At 45.2% G+C, this 12,863-nt stretch overlaps 1 protein-coding gene across 2 annotated transcripts; it reads left to right on the forward strand.

The window, feature by feature from the left end:
• The first annotated feature begins 2,620 nt into the window (after positions 1 to 2,620).
• On the forward strand, positions 2,621 to 10,256 carry ZNF706 (zinc finger protein 706). Of its 2 annotated transcripts, none has more exons than XM_084747945.1 (4): positions 2,621 to 2,642; positions 6,746 to 6,882; positions 9,177 to 9,284; positions 9,952 to 10,256. In XM_084747945.1, exons 2-3 carry the CDS (start codon positions 6,748 to 6,750, stop codon positions 9,270 to 9,272), a joined length of 231 nt encoding a protein of 76 aa, XP_084604071.1. In that variant the 5' UTR covers positions 2,621 to 2,642; positions 6,746 to 6,747; the 3' UTR covers positions 9,273 to 9,284; positions 9,952 to 10,256. The 2 variants fall into 2 exon arrangements, with proteins under 2 accessions (XP_084604071.1, XP_084604070.1); XM_084747944.1 differs by lacking the exon at positions 2,621 to 2,642 and adding an exon at positions 2,953 to 3,221.
• Positions 10,257 to 12,863: the final 2,607 nt, after the last annotated feature.

Genomic DNA, 12,863 nt, shown 5'->3' on the forward strand with positions numbered 1-12,863 from the left:
GTTTGGGTTGTTATTGGTGGTGATAGCATTGTTTTGCTTTTTTTTTTTTTCTTTTGAGACAGGATCAGGCTGCCCTTGAACTCACTACATAGCCTCTCAAACTGGTGGCTTTCCGATCCACCCTCTGGCCACATTGTCCCGGGCACTGGGATAACAGGTATGCGCCGCTATGCCCAGCTTGGACCTTGTCTCTTTTGCTTTCTAATAAACCCTGTGCCACTTTGTTAATTTAGGTGCCAACTGACCCACCACAGATAAACTGAAAAAAAAAAACACCTTCAAATAATTTATCTATTGAGAATTAATATGCTGGTTATTCATCAATTCCTTTACCCCAGGAACTCCAACATGCACACAAACAGATCAATGAGCCTCTTCCATCTCCAGGGAAGCATTTTCATCTTGTGATGGATTTGGATTTTTTTAAAAAAATTGCATAATATCTTAGAGTAACAGTCTCTACGCAGAAAAGGAAAAATATTACCAGAAGCACTTGTAGCATTCAAAAATTAAAGCTGGGAAAACGCACAGAATTCCTAAGGAGTTCTTGTCTAGTTTGCTGTCACATTCCTGTAACCGAAGCAAGACACCAGCTGGCGGCGAAGCAAAGGCCCCCCCACCCCCCTAACCCCCACCCCTACCTCCCCCCCCACCTCCCACCAACTGTCACCGCATACACACATGCTCAATCTCATCCACTCCGGTTTCCATCCTTTCTTCTTTATATTTCAAATGCCCCAATCACCACACACAATTACCATATCGCATATTCTCTAGGCAAGAGTGCTTGTTAAGCAAGGGAGGGAACCAGACTCCTTCAAGAACAAAAAGCCTAGAGAAGACAAGAGGATCTGGGTGGCAGACTCAAAACCCCTCAGGCAGACAGTGTGTGGGTCAAGAGGCAGCAAAGGAAACATTTTTTGAGTTTATTGCTGTAAAGTCTGATTCCCCAGGGAGCATCTGTAAACATCTCCAAACATTGTAGTCACAACTGAAAACGGGGTCCTAATGGCACCAGTAAGGCAGAAGGCAGCAATTCTCAGCGGACTTGGATCAACAAAACTCTGCCCGGAGAGAACTCTACCTGTAGCTTTTATCAAGTACTCAAACAAGATACAAATCAAAAAGTGAAGGAATGGTGGCTTTTATGAGTATTTCCCCCAGGCTATGGGAGGGAAAGCAACATTCCAGTCCTACTTCACAAAAGAAGTCATCAGAGCCGGGAGTGGTGGCACACACCTTTAATCTCAGCACTCAGGGAGGCAGAGGCTGGCGGATGGATGTGAGCTCGAAGCCAGCCTGGTCTACAAAGTGAGTCCAGGACAGCCAAGGCTGCACAGAGAAACCCTGTCTCGAAAAAAAAAAAAGTCATCAGACCTGTGTGTCGTGTCCCAGACCCCGACCCCACCGCTGCAGACATCACGGTCCATTTCCAGCGTCCACTGTCGATGTGACAGCTCTTGGTGTTCCCTGTCTTGAGATCCTCCAAATGTCTCATCCCACAGGGCAGCTTAATACAATATAAATGTGACAGCTATTAATAACGGTTACAGCTTCATGATATGCCAGGTTCAAACCCACTCTCTTTAGACACATTCTGTTCACACTGTTGGTCACTAGCTATATACAGTAATAAAGATGAGCTTACAAACTGGGCGTGTGGGCGCACACCTATAATCCCAGCACTTGGTGGAGGCAGAGGCAGATGGATCGCTGTAAATTCAAGGCCAGCCCGGTTTACATATGGAGTCCAGGACAACACAGTGAAACCTTGTCTTGAAAACCCCCCCCCCCAAAATTTTTTTTTAAGGTTATAGTAACGAAACTTAAACATGTAACTAAATTTTAAATGAGTGTAAAATCTAATGAATCAAAGATAACCCATTCCAATCAGTGCCCAGAGGCTTTGCACTTACTATTGTATTCCCTGCACTTGCATAAGCAGTGAGCTAACTCCTGGCTACTTTAAGCAGTACTGTGACAAAGCGATCAGAGTTCAGATAAAGTTGACTATCTTCCTATTTAACTAATATTCTCTGGGCACTGCCAGGCATATTTGAGGTTCCAGCTGGACATGGTGACACACAGTGAATGGGGGGTGGGGCCAGGAGTTCTAGGACAGTCTGGAGTCTAGTGATTTCTGGACTGCACAGTAATTTTTTTAAAGGCCACAAATGCAGTAAAATTGAAAAGCGGCATGTTGGAGGGCGACGAATGCAGACCTTTACAACGCCACTTCTAACCAACAGTAGACGTTCTCGTTGTTAAGAATTGCAATCGCTCTTAATCAGGTGTTTGAAGTTTACTAAGTCGTCTAAATCAAGCGGTGGCGGGGAACGTTCTTTTACTCTTTCCCCAAATATCATCAGCAAGCCCTGCAGAGGTCAAGAGGGCCCGGGAGGATTTAACCGGAGCCAACAGGCTCAAGTCTCCGACTATGTGGTTAAAGTCCGGGTTAGGTCAAAACACCCGGAGCAAATGAGAGAACAATGGCGAGACCCCCGGCAAGGGGTCACCGGCAGAGCAGCGGCCACGCGGGGCCCCGGGCGCGTCTCCCCCGCCCGCCCGCCCGGCTAGCGCCTCCAGAGGGCGCCGGGCCGGCCACAGAAGCACGAGAGCAGCGAGACCGTAGGCCACACCGGGTGAGCGAGCAAGCGAAGGAGCCGGGAAGTAGCGAGCCATTCGGCCGACCACCCGCCCGCGGGCCGGAGGCCACGCACCGCGGGGGACAGGGCGGAGCGCAGTGTCCGCACCCCGGGAGCGGGCGGGAAGGAGGGCGGAAGGCGAGGGCCCTGCAGTTCCCGTCCTGGGCCCCGCCCCTCCGCGCTTATGTAATAGGGGAGAGCTGCCATTGGTCAGCGCGACCGGAAGGGCGCGGGCGCGCGACCGGGGGGAGAGGGGGTGGGGCGGAGCCGCCGCAGGAAGGCGAGGGGCGGGGCCGCGAGGGCGGACGGGCAGGCGGCGCTGAGGCCACTGGGAGTGCGGCGCGGCGTGCGCGGGCACGAGCGACGGGCCTGCCTCGGGCTCAGGCGCGGCGGGCGCGCGCTGCGGCGGGTGTTCGAGGCGCGGGCTGTTGTGCTCCCGGCTCTAGCTCGGTCCTTCCTCGGCGGGTGGCGGAGGCCCCAAGCCGTGCGGGGCTCGACCCTTCCTATCCCTTGCCCGTCGTGCCCAGCTCCTCTCGCGCTGCGCGGTCTCTTGGACGCCAGACCGGCCCGGCCCGGGTGAGCGGCGCCGCAGGACGCGGGAGTCGGGGCGGGAGGCACGCGGTGGCGGCGGCGGCGGGAGGCCGGGACGGGCGGCGGACTCGCAGCGGAACGGGCGCGGGGCCGCGGGCCGTCGAGGCCTCGGGAGGGCCGGGCTGCAGCCGCGGGGTGGATTGTGCCCCCCGAACGAGTGTTCAGAGCTGGGGCCGGGCGGTGGAGCCGGCCTGGGCCTCTTCCTCTGGCTGGCTGCTGAGTGTGGAGCCCATTTCCTGGCTCCCCAGCCTCGGGCTAAGTTGTTTGGCTTTAAGAGGCCCCCTTAGGGCCAGGGCTTTACTTGTTGCCTCCTTGTCTAGCGTCTTCGTTTTCCAAGAACTCTTCCTGGTTCTTAGCTCGTGTGCAGCCTCCTTGGGAAAGCTAAAAGTTTTATTTAAAAAAATCAGCGGGGCAACTGTTTGCGAACGATTTATTGCCTTTCAATTTGTCGCACTTAAATCAGGGAACAGTTTCTACAGACTCCATGGGCTGATCGAGAGCAAATCGTTAACGTTGAGCTGTCCGAAAGCAGGTGGTTGATTCGTTTGCTCTTCTGCTTTCTGAAAGGAAATCCGTGCCAGTGTGCTGTCAGAAAAGTTAGGGGCCTGCCCCCACGCAGCAAGCCTGTTGGACCAGACCTCCCCTGCCTAGTGTTAAATTTTGTCCTTATTGAAGCTCATGCCTTTTTGTTTTTGTTGTTTGGTGGTCAAAAAAAAATGGGTTAAATCTTAGGTGTTATATCGTGTTTTAGGAGATGCTCTAAATGTAAAAGTTAAAAATAGCTTCTGCTCATCTGATGACATTGTTTTTACAGTACACTACTTGAAAAGGTTATCAAAATAGCTGTTTTAACTTCTAGGTAGTAAGGAAAGTTCTGGTATTTAATGGTGTGTGGTTTTGTAACTTTAAAAAAACAAACATAAAACCCTTAGGTACTGTCTACCAAGCAATGTCTTCACATAAATAAGTTGTACTGTACGTAAGAGTTAAAAATGTCAGGATGGCCAAGGCTACACAGAGAAACCCTGTCTCGAAAAACCAAAAAAAAAAAAAAAAAAGTTAAAAATGTGTGAGGCAACCAGAATGTTCTAGCAAGGATGTGATTCTAAGATAGGGAAATTAAGAGTATTTTCAAAGCATTGGTGTCCTAGATTGAAGACCCACCATCAAATGTACTTTAAAATTGCCATTGGAGCCAGGCCTAGCAGCACATGCCTTTAGTTGTAGCACTCAGGAAGCAGAAGCAGGCATTCTGTGAGTTCCAGGCCAGCCTGGTTTACATAGCGAATTCCAGGACAGCCAGAGCTACCTAGTGAGACCCTGTCTCAAACAAAACAAACAGACAAACAAACCAAAACAAACCCAAAATATGCAATTGAATTTAGAATTGATAAGGCATTGGCTTAAAACCAAGAATGAAGTGTACTTTCCACGACAGTTGATGCTTGCCTTGGGTGGGAATGGAGTTCTTACTAGGCTAGCATATTAAACATTCTTGTAGTTGGTGAAAGTTTGGGGGGCTTTATAGGAAAGCATTAGCCCTCCTGTCTCTTTAGCAGACTTTGAGTTTATTGTGTAATAGTGGGAGGGTGGCCAGTAAGTGTATGTTTGTTCAGTTTCCCTTGGCGTGGGGGTCAGGAGGAACACTTGACTGCCTCTTTGAGATGCTTTTGACTTTACATCCAGTAGTAATGAGGGTTGCAGTCAGAAAAGGGCAGCCTTCTTTGGTCAGGTTCCTTGTATGTTCATGTCTTTCAGTGATTTCAAAGCTTGAAATGTAATTACAGTGCAATTGAAAATGGCATAGGATCTAATTTTAATACACTTCAAAAGCACTAGTCTCTTGTAGATCCTGTGTGAACAGGTTTAATTTGTGCAGTCTAACCAGAAGTCTGGTTTTAACAGGAAAATAAAAGTAACTTTTAAGTGACAATTGTTTTAACTCCTTTTTGTTCGCTCTGGGCCATCAGTAGTGAAGAGCAGAAGGGACCTTTCAGCTTTGTAAAAGGTCCCTTATGCCAGGGCACTAGTTGGTCTTACAGCATGTCCGGTGAGACAGCTCAGCAGATGAAGGTGCTTCTGTCACACCTGAGGATCTGAGCTGGATTCCCAGGACACGCATGGTAGAGGGAGAGAACGGACTGACTGCACAGATGTTCTGTCTCTCTGCATATACACGATAAGTGTGGTTATTTGTGTTTCCATGCAAGAAAGAACTCTTAAGGAAAAGTTGGCATAGTATAATAGTTTAATGAAACCTAAGTACTAAAAGGAATAATTGCTGTGCCCCTAGGATCTCTTTCAGAGGATTAGCCGACAACACTTCATTTTATCTTATTTTATTTATTTATTTATTTTTGGTTTTTCGAGACAGGGTTTCTCTGTGGAGCCTTGGCCATCCTGGACTCACTTTGTAGACCAGGCTGGCCTCGAACTCACAGCGATCCGCCTGCCTCTGCCTCCTGAGTGCTGGGATTAAAGGCGTGCGCCACCACTGCCCGGCTCAGCACTTCATTTTAAAAAGTGGTTCACATTGAAGTCACAGTGGTAGCTATAGGAGGAGGAAACCGTGTGATGAAATGGTAAAGGAAGCTGAAACTTTGGGGTACCACGCTTTTGAAGATGTCATCTAGTAAAGGGAGGGCGTGGGTGTGCATAGAGCGCAGTAGCCCTGGGGTCTGTTAGGGTGGGATGTGGTCGTGCTTTGTGGGTCAGGTTGGCCAGAACATGAGGCCCTCCCCAGGTGGAGGCTTTGCGCCCCCATGCTCAGCTCATTGCACTTTTTTTTTTAATACAAAAACCTTATCATTACCTGGTTTAAGATTCCGAACACTTTCAACACGTATGAATGTTTCTTTTGTCATCTCTCCCCAGTCATTACTCCATAAATAGCGAAGTGACCGCTTGACCGCTTTAACTGTGGCTTTGCCTGTTGTGAACTTTGTACAATGTTTTTTTTTTTTCCTAACTAGCTTCTTTCCTTGACATCGAAAAACACATTTATAGAAATAATTTATTTTGCTTTTGAGTTAGGGGTCTCATTTTATAGATCTGGCTGGTCTGGAACTCTCTATGTAGAATAGGCTAACTCAGACTCAAAGAAATCTGCCTGCTTCTGCTTCCTAAGTGCTGAGATTAAAGGCATGTGCCTCCACATCTGGCTAGAAATGATTATTTTTGAATGCTTCATAGCATTCCTCTGTGTGTTAATCTATTTTGACAACTGGTATTTGAAGTGAACATCCTTGTATATGCCTTAGTGTACATACATTTGATTCTATTGGACATGTATTGAAGAGTGCTAGGTCAAAGTGTACACAGCTACCAGCCAGATTGCCACAGTGGCCTTAAACTTGTAATCTAGCAGCATTGCGTGTGAGTTTGAAAGTCCGTTTACGTCGCTTGTTAACCGTCTCTCTAAAGTAGTCAGCTCTGAGAATGTTGGTGTGTTTACAGTGCTCTGTGTTAGACTGAAGACGTCACTCTGATGCCTCATCTTCTGTTTCTAGACATGGCTCGTGGACAGCAGAAGATTCAGTCTCAGCAGAAAAATGCCAAAAAGCAGGCTGGACAGAAGAAGAAACAAGGGCACGACCAAAAGGCTGCTGCCAAAGCTGCCTTAATATACACCTGCACAGTCTGTAGGGTAAGAGACCCCAGACACTGCTTCCTTAATATACACCTACACAGTCTATAGGGTAAGGGACCCCAGACACTGCTTCCTTAATATACATCTGCACGGTCTGTAGGGTAAGGGACCCCAGACACTGCTTCCTTCATATACACCTGCACAGTCTGTAGGGTAAGGGACCCCAGACACTGCTTCCTTCATATACACCTGCACAGTCTGTAGGGTAAGAGACCCCAGACACTGCTTCCTTAATATACACCTGCACAGTCTGTAGGGTAAGGGACCCCAGACACTGCGTCCTTAATATACACCTGCACAGTCTATAGGGTAAGGGACCCCAGACACTGCTTCCTTAATATACACCTGCATGGTCTGTAGGGTAAGGGACCCCAGACACTGCTTCCTTCATATACATCTGCACGGTCTGTAGGGTAAGGGACCCCAGACACTGCTTCCTTCATATACACCTGCACAGTCTGTAGGGTAAGGGACCCCAGACACTGCTTCCTTCATATACACCTGCACAGTCTGTAGGGTAAGGGACCCCAGACACTGCTTCCTTCATATACACCTGCACGGTCTGTAGGATAAGGGACCCCAGACACTGCGTCCTTCATATACACCTGCATGGTCTGTAGGGTAAGGGACCCCAGACACTGCTTCCCATGACTATATGACAGTGGACAGTTTACTTGAACTAGTAGATTTGAGAGTGGTTTTCCTTTAGGAATCAATCCATCTGCAGTCACCCATTCAGAAACGTTTTTCCTTTGGCCCCTGTAACCATTCACATGGATCTAGGTGCTGCCGGAAACATGGACAAAGCAAGGCCCTGCCCCTTGAGTAGGCTACAGGTGCTTATCATGCACGTTGGACGTTGTAAAGAAGTCCCAACTGCGTTCTTAGGGTGGCTAAGGCTAACCTGTACAGTGCTGTGTATATAATTGTCTTTTCCTCCATCTCTACCAGATCCACAGTTTCGGTATATATGGTACCATGTAGACTTTGATTGGAGGGCTCTTAGTAGAATTAATGTGCTTAAAGAACTGGTGACGTGTCTGCCGTGTGTGAGGATGGCGCCAGGTGTGCTACCTTTACTCACATATTTAATCCATGCAGCACCCAGTGGGTTGTGCTGCTTTCATTCTCACTGTGCAGATGTTAAATGTACAAATGAGTTGCGTAGTTTCTGCAGGTGACCCAGCAAGTAGGACGAGATAGGACCTGAGTCTAGGCACTCTAAAGTCTAGCCTCTGTCTGTCTGAATTCACTACCCTTGAGGTTAATGGAGCACCAACATAGTAGGGTTGGTATGATGGAGAGACACAGTGTTTTTAAGCCCTGTACTTGAGTAAGATTAATGCTGTGACTGGGAAGGGATCTTGATCTGACATGATTGCTAGACTGAAGGCAATCGTTTGTTGAAGTCTTTACAAATGAAATACAAGTTCCTAACTGGGTGAAAGTTCTCATTAAGAGGGGGGGATCTAAAAGTCAGTATCTTGATTGTGTTGAACCTTGATAGTGATGATGAAATTCAATGGCGTGTGAGGTTTTTGACAAAGGCAAGGTAAAATTAAGTTTCATTAGGTTAGTAATAAAGGCATGCTTTGGCCTTTAAAAGGTATTTTGTCAGGGGTGTGTGTGTGTGTGTGTTAGTGCATCTGTGCAGGTGCATATGTGTTTGCATACATGTGTGGAGATAACAGGTGTCATCTATTCTTGCTCCCCACTTTATTATTTTGAGTCAGGGTCTCTCCCTGAACCCACAACTCACCACTTAGCTAGACTGGGTGGCCCATAAGCTGTGGGGATTCTCCTGCTTCTGTTCTGGTAGCTGAAAGTTATGAAATGTGTGACTGCCTGGCTTTTATGAATTATCAATAAATTAAGGTACTTGCCAAGGGAAGTCATTACTGTATTCAGTCTTACATGAGACTAGAAGACCTTACAACTGAGTTGAAACATGCACAGCTCCAGGCAAAGCATGCTGTCGGCGTGATTGTGGAAGTTAAAGGTTACTGTTAGAGGTTCTGTGAGAATTAAGACAACATGCTTAGTGAGTAAATTCTTTCTGTTTGCTGTTTATGACACAAAATAACTTTATGTGATGTTCCTTTTTGTATGTGAAGTGTTAGGAACTTTCTTTTGGTAAGATAACTTTCTCATATGCCAGTCACAAGTAGGAATTTAAAAGCATTTTCCAGTAACTGTCTAGCACAAGCAAGTTCAAAGTTTTTAACAGGTTACATGTTTTTCTTTCCTACATAAACTCTGGTTCTTCTTTTCTGCACACTTTTCTAAATTAGACACAAATGCCAGACCCCAAGACCTTCAAGCAGCACTTTGAGAGCAAGCACCCTAAGACTCCACTTCCTCCAGAACTGGCTGATGTTCAGGCATAAAGTTGTTTACAGGTAATTGGTTTTTCTATTGAGTTTTTAAATATAGGAGCAAAAGTGTATCTCCTCAGCTATGGAGTGGATTTCTGCCTCTAGCAGGGACTTACTTCATGCCTTTAATTTTAACGTCTTAACTTTTGTATGAGAGCTTACTAATAGTGTTTTACTGGAGTACTTTATGATTGGTAAAGGCCCTTTTCCCAGACTCTTTCTTTTTCATGCCTTTGAAAACTTCAGGTTTTACAACTATAGCCAGAAATAGAAGGGGGCGGGCTGGGTTAGTGGATGCTGGCCAGCTTGAGCCAAGAATGAAAGACTTGTCAGCTGTAAGAAAACAGTCATTTCAAAGGCATGAGAATCTTCCCCAGAGATTTAGAGCCATGTACTGACTACATTTTTACATTTGTCTTACTTACAGTGTAGACAGAGCTTCTTAGTATTAAACTACACAGCAAGCACAAACATACTCCATAGAAACTCCCTGAAGTTATCAGTTTGAACTGTGTTTGGGTTTCTTGCCCTTGTAAATAGTGGTGCATATGCACATGTATCTGGGAATTATTTCTACCTATAATTTCCAGTTGACAGATCCATCAAAAACTGACACCTGACAGTCCTTTATTTTAGATATTTGAAATGCTTGTCAGTTATTAATTTACCGAAGCTCTTCTTTATCTTACAGGTGAATTCATGACACCTTGATTCTTCTACTGTCTCAGACCTTAGGTAACAAACCTGCAGCTGCTTTTTTAAAACAAACTGTTGATCAGCAAAAATAAAGGGGCTACAGAAACACTCATTTTTATGCTGTTCCTTCTGGGCTTCATGCAGCGACAATTCTGTGTAAATGTACAGTTGACTCTGATTTGAAGTCTCAAAATCAGTCCATTCTTGTTATAAAATTTTTTTACAATTGTAATTATATTGATGTTCATATTGTGTAAAATAACTCATTTAATAAAGTAGTGCTTTGATTTTACACCACCACAGGATAAATGGTTCTAGAAATTCTGTTCTAACTTTCCTTATTATTTGCCTTATTATAAGATGAATTGATCAGCTAGTGTTGCAGAAGCAATCCTCTCCCTCTCTCAGCTCAGTGGCAGGTTTGTTAGACTAGAGCAGACTCATTCATTAAACCGTGCACCTGATTTTATTGGCAGCTGATGCAGGGTAAGGAATGGCTGACCCACTGCTTCACTGTACTCGTAGTTACGTGTCCTTCCCACTGCTGACCACTGCTGTGTGTGAGCTGGCAGAATGCAAACTCATCAGTGGACAGGCCCCCTTGCCAGCTGGCAATGCTTTACAGATAACATACAATTCATACAGCTGGTAGGGCTACCTGTGAGCCCTTCGCAAGGTTGGGTCCTGACGTATATGCCAGAATGAAACAGTCTGTTTGGACAAAGTATGAACAGATGTGAACTGTAAAGGCCTCTGTCTTAAAATGGGTATTTTGTAAATTATTCAAATTCTTTATTTGAAATTGAACCACAAGCCAGGTGCAGTGGCTCTTAGCCTGTAATCCCAGTACTCGGGAGGCAGAGGCAGGCGGATGGATCTCTGTGAGTTTGAGACCAGCCTGGTCTACAAAGTGAGTCCAGGACAGCCGAGGCTACGCAGAGAAACCCTGTCTCGAAAAATCAAGGGGGGAAAAAAGGGAAGAAAGAATGAAATTGAACCATAATTTTTGAAAGAGATTTTGAAGGTTATTTAGCTAATTTTATGAGTGGAATTTTGCATTTAATAGGAAGATTAGAATGGTTTGTTCCAGGCTAATTCCCAGAACATTCTTTGTGTTTTAAGTAAAACTGTAATTTTACAAACTTAGTACTGGCTCCTAAAATCAAAGACTGTCTACTCTGACTCCGCCTGAACTAGCAAAGTGTTAAAATTTGTTCAGTTGGATAATATAAACTCAGCCAGTTTGGAAGGACTCGTTCTGATGGTCTAGTTTTCAGGTAAATCTGCCGTAACTCAGCAGGAAGTTTAGAAGCTGATGGAACGGGAAGACCGTTAGATAGGTACTAACCGCTGCTTAGAGCTGCAGCCGCTGCACTGAGTGGACAGCTCAGCGCACTCTGACCACCTGCCCGTGCCACTGAGTTTGAAGGAAGGTGTCTCAAGGGGGCCTTAGTGCTGGTGGCCTTCACAGCAGCCCTGTCCCCAGCCTCACAAGTACAGTGCGTTTCTCTATTTAATTTCCTGCCTTTCAGACTTGTTATTCATTGTTTCCTAAAATGTTGCTGACTAGGATTAGAGTTTACCTGTTTTCTTGTGGATTTTACAGACATTCTAGTTAAATGACAATTTTAGAGCTTTAGAAAGTGCTTTACACAGATGTACGTTTCTTTCAGTAACAAACATTATTCAGAGCCAGTTCGCAAGTTTCAGTTTAATTCTTTTCATTTGTTCCACTGTTGTAATTCAGAATAAAACCTTTCCGGTCTTGTATTTAACTGTTCTATCAGCATCTGGAGACACCATGTTTCACTGTGGGACTCGGTGATAGGAATGTGGTTGGATCTTGATTCTTAGCGTGGGACTGCCAGCATGGCCCTCTTCTGTGTTTCAGCTGGGTCTGCTGTAAGGAGAAAGTAACAGCTCAAACGCCATTGTAATTTAACAGACAAGTTTGTTGAAAAACTGTTACCGTATCTTCAAAGGTGGTATAAAACAGCGAGAGGGAATTGCTCTGTTGTATTGTGTATTTATGTTAGTTGTCGAAAGGAATGGGTTCCCATTGGCCTTGTTCCCTGCTCATCCTCATGTCCAGCTCACACACTGGGGCTCACGTGTGCTGTAATGTCACATTAAAGAAGATGTTAAAGAAAATGAAACTAGTGTAATTTCTTCTTACACTGTAAGAGGTTTTCATACCCCCCTTCTGATCTTAGCGTTGTCTCTGAAGTATAGCCTGGCAGTTCAGAGCATGGCAAGTAAGCACTTCATTTTTCATTGTTTTTCCTGTATTTGACTATTTTGAATCTGTAAAATACTTCCTAAGAATGAACAAAACGTTTGTCATTCTGAAATCTTTCTGTAGCTATAAAGACACTAGAAGGAAAGAATTGATGGTAAAATGCTGAAACAACAGCAAAAAAAAAAATATTTAGGTCAGTTACTGTACTAGGATGGTTAAGCCCTTAATGACGGCAAGACCTGAGGGGCTTTGGGGTTTTGGTTTTTGGTGTTGTTTTTGAGACAGTATTTCTCTGTGTAGTCCTGGCTGTCCTGAAACTCACTTAAACTCAAATCCTCCTGCCTCTACCTCCTAAGTGTTGGGATTAAAGGTATGTGCCACCCTCTCTGACTTTGAGATTTATATATTACAAATATTTCCTAGGTATTGCTGCTTGAGATATAGTATAAAGTAACATAATGCTACAGATTTCCCCTCAAAGCCTCAACTTTTCATCAGTATTTGCATATGTTGTACACTGCCTGTTTTAGATTGTGGCTAATATAACATTGCTTTTTCTATAATACATTGATCAAGCACTATCAAACTATAACTAAAATGTCATACTGAAACAACCAAGGCTAAATGAATTCATGTGCACAGTTTTCTAGTTTGGGGTTTGGTGTGTG

Source organism: Acomys minous, assembly GCF_964271855.1.
Source record: "Acomys minous genome assembly, chromosome: 12".
Classification (NCBI taxonomy): Eukaryota; Metazoa; Chordata; class Mammalia; order Rodentia; family Muridae; genus Acomys; species Acomys minous.